We start from the raw sequence: 5,250 nt of genomic DNA, 5'->3' as shown, positions 1-5,250 counted from the left end.
TATTGTTATAACTGAGCAAAGGTAATTTTCAAAAATTTTATTAGATCTTCAGATTAATGGAGAATATAGTCAGTCTGAATTAAAATAAGAACTATTTGACTAAATTAGCATAGGAAAGAGAAATATATCTATTGTAAATATCACATGTTTAGTTATTCTTATGACATTTCAAAGCCAGACAGTTCCAATTTAAATTTTTGTTGAATTTAAAACTTTACTATACAACAAAAACAAAACAAAAAACAAAAGTTAAAATTAAAAAACCTGATCGTGCTAACACAAAGCCCTACCTCTGATATTAACACCTTTGTGACCCTTGGACAAGTCATAACCTCTTAGGACTAAGTTAAATTGAAGATCTGAGTTTGATTTAATATCAAAGACAAACAAAATATAATCGTTGCAATCAATTTATTAAAATAGATAATTGATTAGGCATCTGCAATGGTAACTTCAACTTCAACACCTGGTTCAATGCTGATAGAAGTAATCTGTTTAACAATTTCAGAAGGGCTGTGCAAATCAATGAGGCGTTTATGAATTCTCATCTGGAACCGATCCCATGTCTTTGAACCTTCACCACAGGGAGTTTTCCTAGTTGTGATCCGAAGGGTCTACAATGGAAGAAATGGCAAGCCAAAAGAAAGTTATAGTTAAAATCTAATGAGTGCAATAGTTTTATCCAACTACCCAACAGTCTAAATACACATCAAAGTAATTCTCTTGAAAAAATCAATTATCCTAATGGGGCAGCTGGATGGCTCAATATAAGCCCCAAAATACTTTTGTTACACCCCCAACCCAAATAAGTTACTTTGACTCTTGAAAAAACTACTATGGAAATAAACTAAAGAGAATGTTTCCTCGCAGCTTCAGCTCCCTTAACCCAGTTTCTAATTTGATTTTAAGATTTTGATGCAAAAAGTTGAACCTAACTAAAAGGTTCTCTCACTCTGGCTTTACATACCTTAGTGGGCATTCGAACAGGTCCTTTCACTTTCAAGTTCTTTTCTTTGGCCCCTCTAATTAGGTCAGCACATACTAAAGGCAAAAAAAGGGATAGGATGTTCGTTGGTTTTTATTATTCGCTGTGATCTAGAGTATCCCTAAAAAGCCCATCCCAGATACCCCTCATAAGCTGGCTCAGAATAGCGTATTAAACAATCACTGAAATTCAACTGCTTAAATTTTATCCTCATTGCCAACTTCTCCACAAGCTCATTTCCATCCGGTGTAAAGCAAAAATCCAGCTCCAAAAATTGTACCCTTCTGTGCTCCTTTGATTGGCCAAGTAGCTTCACTCACAACTGGCAGATCCTAACCCACTTCAGTCATTTCAGTTAAAGTCTTAGGGCTGGTAACGTCGCAGGACATCAAAGATACTGGGGCCGGAAAAAACTTTTCAAGTCCAAGTGCGCTCGAGCGCCCTCTCCCCCCCTCCGGCGTCTCCCCCACCCCATGCTTACCCTTTTCCAGGGATTTCACGTTGCGGCTGGTGAGGGTGATTCGAATTCGGTGAATGGCCACTTCGGGCTCCACAGGTGCCTTGCCGGTGTCTTTGAATGCCTACCAAGGAAGAAGGCCTTTAGGAAAAGAGAGATGGCGGGACGAAAAAGCAGCCCGAAGCAAGTCCGCCAGAAGGTTGCCGATTTGAGACCTACTCTAAGAGGGAGCTCCCGGGGGCATGCGTGGGCTTTCCACCTGATGATCCCCGAAACCCGGGCGCCTCGGGGTCACGTGGGCGAACACTCCCAGGCACCCGCGGCTTCTTCCCTCCCACCGGGATCGGCTGCGCAGCGATAGCCTCGCGCTATGGAACCAGCCCTGTCCCAGCGCGCGCACGAATTCAGCCAAAGCCCTGAGTCCCTCCAGCCCTCCTTACCATGGCAGCGATGCGGCTTCCTGACCGACTTATTCCTCGGAGAGAGTGAACAGCGGTGAGTCAGGAGGAGGAGAGGCAGAGATTGCCTACTCCACGCGCTTGCAGCGAGGTTATCTTCCCCAAAGAGGAAAGGGCGGTGTCGGGCCGACGTTTTTATAGCCGCAGTCGCGTCCCGGCGCTGCGCGCGTTTTGTGCGGATGACCCGGAAGAGGAAAGCACCAGCGCCGAGAGCCATAGAGAGCTCCTACGCTTGGTGAAAGGAGGGGGGGGGAAAGGTAAAAAAAAAGGAGAGAAGAGCTACGGCACTCCAGTGACCCCTGCTGCTTTGGCGGAAGGACTGCTCTGGAAAGCTGTGGCTCCAGGCAAAGAAGGTGCAATGGCCCTGTCTGTGAGTGCAAGCTCTAATCGACTCCCTCCAACTTACGCACTTCTAGGAAGCCGAGGGAATGCAATCAACGTTTTTAGGAAGTCGCAGATGGGAAATGAACGAACCTTTACTCAAAGTGAAAATTTTGTAACAGAGTCGTATATGCTGCACCCGCCTCTTCCCTTCTTCCCCCTCCAAATTCGGAAAAATACATTCCGTCTTCAGCCTTTGTTGGTTTTAAATTAAGAAGCCCAGACTTCATTCTGAGCCGTAGTCAGAAGTTGTGGAAGGAGGGAGGGGATATAACATGACATAAACGTCTAGTTTGGAGAGGGCTTTGAATGCCAAGAAAAGAAATTTGAAGTTGGCGATTAAAAAAAACAAAAACAAAAAAACCTTTGAAGGGTTTTGGGTAAAAAGCTATGTAGGAAGTTGTTTTTCGTTTGTTTTTTGATTTTTTTTGGCTGGAGTGCACAGAAGGTGCTTTTTTGTTTGATTTTTTTAGAAACTAGGGTAGAGGCAGGAAAAATCATAAGTAGGCAAGTTCGACAAGATGTGGGGAAGGAGGTTAACAATGAGAACCTATATTTAGGGGATAGTAATGGGAATATCAAGTGTTGGGAGGGGTAAACGTAGGAGTAAACTGGGAGTAGTGAAGACGTATAGGTACTGCCTTTGACATCGGAGCACAAAATCTCTAAGCTAATGTCTTCATCTGTACCTGCAGTACCTACTTCACAGGATTGTTTATTGTTTAAGGGGAGAGAACAGACAGAAAAACAGACATCCTTTCTAGATTTCCGGAAACCAATAATAAAAAGGGTACCAAAGTATACGTGGTTTAAGTTTTCAAAAGTTAACATGGTCCTAATGACAGCCATCTGCTGGTGCGTTGTCGCAATGACAGTGTCATCCTATCAGTTTAAGAAAGTATAATGGACATATATGCATATAGACATAAATTATATATTCATATATGTGAAGCATGAAAAAATTGCATGATTGTGGAGAAAATTAAGTTAAACTACTGTGTTAAAAGTAAATTGCGACTATATTTTTCACACATTTTGGTTTTAAAAGATGTGGTTGATAGTTTTAATTTCTTAAAGGAAACAGAGGAAATGTTCTCCCAGATCAACAATCACACCAAAATAAAGTGGAAAATTTAGCTCTATCTGGACTTACCTGGGCTATTTAGATGTGAGTAAAATCCTGCTTAAATGTCTATGGCAAAAAAGTTTTAAAAATAAAACGATTTCTTTATTAGCTAATGGGCAAAAATAAAGAGTTGCAAAGAACTGGAAACAGTCAATAAAAACTTGGGTTCAGATCTTACCTCTGGCAATGTGTGACCTTGGACAAATTCTACAGCATTTCAGAGTTGGTAGGGACCTCAGAGGCCACTTATTTGAACAGAATAAATCTAATCTCTCATATAACCGGTTTATTTTGAAGATTTCTCATTAGTATAATCATCCCAAGTTATAGGAACAGATTCTTTTATGTCATGATCTTGGTGCCCTTCATCATCTTGATTATCTTTTGTAACCTCGAGCAGGCTAGAGTTCTTCCTTAAACGAACCAAACCTGTATACTAGCTGTGGAGTGACCAAGGCAGAATATAGTCTCACAGTCATTAGTCATTTCTTGTACTCTGAGCACGGACCTCTCAACTCAGCTGTTTTGGCTAGGATGTCACATTGTGGCTTGGTTTGAAGAACCCTCAGAATCTTTTTGTTTTGCTTCCTTACAGCATGGTGATTCTCAAATTTTCTGGTCTCAGGACTCTTTTGCATTCATAAACATTATTGAGGACCTCCCACAGTAGCATTTATTTATATGTATTAGATCTATTCATATTTTACCATGTTAGAAATTTAAATGTTTCAGTATTATTATGAAAATAGTTTTAACCCCATGGACCCCCAGGAAACATCTGAGGACTTCATACTGGTTTGTGGACCACACTTTGAGAATTGTTAATATAGAACATACCAAATAAGAGATTACTACCATCAATGGCTGGTGGAAGTTCAGCTATCCAATCTAGTAAACATTAAGCATGTACTATGCATCAGACCCTAAGGATACTGAAAAAGGGGTCACTGCCCTCAGGGAATTTATATTCTGTAGGGCAGTATATAACATGGAAAGAGATACATCTATATCTACTTGTATCTACATAGATATCTACCTCTGTGTGTGTATATGTGTGTGTGTGTGTGTGTGTGTGTGTGTGTGTGTGTGTGTGTGTGTTTTCAGGAGGGAAAGAACCAAAAGAGATATTCAGGAAAAGTTTCCCCATGGGAGCTGGCACGTGAATTGATCCTCAAAAGAATCCAGGGATTCTAAGAGATAGAAAAAAGGGTAGAGCCCATTCCAGGTGTGAAGGAAAGTATGCTGGAAAGGCTAGGAGTGCCACTGAGCAGGCCTCTTTGTTCAGAAAGTAGAGTTCAGGAAGGGGATATGCAATAAGGCTGGAAAGATAGGAGGCAGCCAAATTGTAAAGGAATTTAAATGCCAAACCAGAAAGGTGAAACAGTGATTTAAAATTTGCTAATCTACAAAGGGAAATCTTTAAGTAATCAATTACCATTGTAAACAAACTCACAGTTTAAATGCCCCAGACTAGAAAAGGATGTATTTTATCTATTTACTGTAACATCCATGATCTTATGTGGGGTTAAGGCTGCCTTACAGAATTCCACTGTGCCCCCCAGATCTCCAGGAGATGGGGCAGTTGGGGCAGTTAAGAACCTGGGTATAAAAAGCCAGGACACCCAACTTACAAGATCATGGATGTTACATTAGTTTTATTATTTTTTACAGTCATAAGTCTCAGTTTGTTTACCTGTTCAATAGAAATAATAACAACCTATGGGAGGAGCCATTAGGTGGCCCAGAAGATAGAGAGCCAGAGCTAGAGATGAGTGGTCCTGTGTTCAAATCTGATCCCAGACACTCCCTACTTGTGTGACCCTGGGCAAGTCATTTATTTACT

At 41.2% G+C, this 5,250-nt stretch overlaps 1 protein-coding gene and 1 non-coding gene across 2 annotated transcripts; both read right to left on the bottom strand.

Annotated features, from left to right (window-relative positions):
- Positions 1-394: 394 nt before the first annotated feature.
- RPS20 (ribosomal protein S20) lies at positions 395-2,028 on the bottom strand. The gene is made up of 4 exons (XM_044658005.1): positions 1,883-2,028; positions 1,467-1,566; positions 968-1,041; positions 395-614 (listed from the first exon to the last, which is right to left on the bottom strand). The coding sequence occupies exons 1-4, from the start codon at positions 1,883-1,885 to the stop codon at positions 432-434; spliced, it is 360 nt and encodes a 119-aa protein (XP_044513940.1). The 5' UTR covers positions 1,886-2,028; the 3' UTR covers positions 395-431.
- On the bottom strand, positions 1,137-1,204 carry LOC123232831. The gene has a single exon (XR_006505329.1). It is a non-coding gene; the product is annotated as a small nucleolar RNA U54 (small nucleolar RNA).
- Positions 2,029-5,250: the final 3,222 nt, after the last annotated feature.

The sequence above is a fragment of the Gracilinanus agilis genome, chromosome 1 (genome assembly GCF_016433145.1).
Source record: "Gracilinanus agilis isolate LMUSP501 chromosome 1, AgileGrace, whole genome shotgun sequence".
In the NCBI taxonomy this organism is placed as follows: domain Eukaryota; kingdom Metazoa; phylum Chordata; class Mammalia; order Didelphimorphia; family Didelphidae; genus Gracilinanus; species Gracilinanus agilis.
Note: the sequence above shows the minus strand (reverse complement) of the source record. Positions and strands in the feature narration are given on the sequence as shown.

Bases quoted from the DNA above. Each gene is read 5' to 3' on its own strand.
- RPS20 (XM_044658005.1), bottom strand. The intron at 1,042-1,466 runs GTAAGCATGGGG...TTTTGCCTTTAG, and splicing joins CGTGAAATCCCTGGAAAAGG to TATGTGCTGACCTAATTAGA. The intron at 615-967 runs GTATGTAAAGCC...CTTCCATTGTAG, and splicing joins CTGTTCGAATGCCCACTAAG to ACCCTTCGGATCACAACTAG.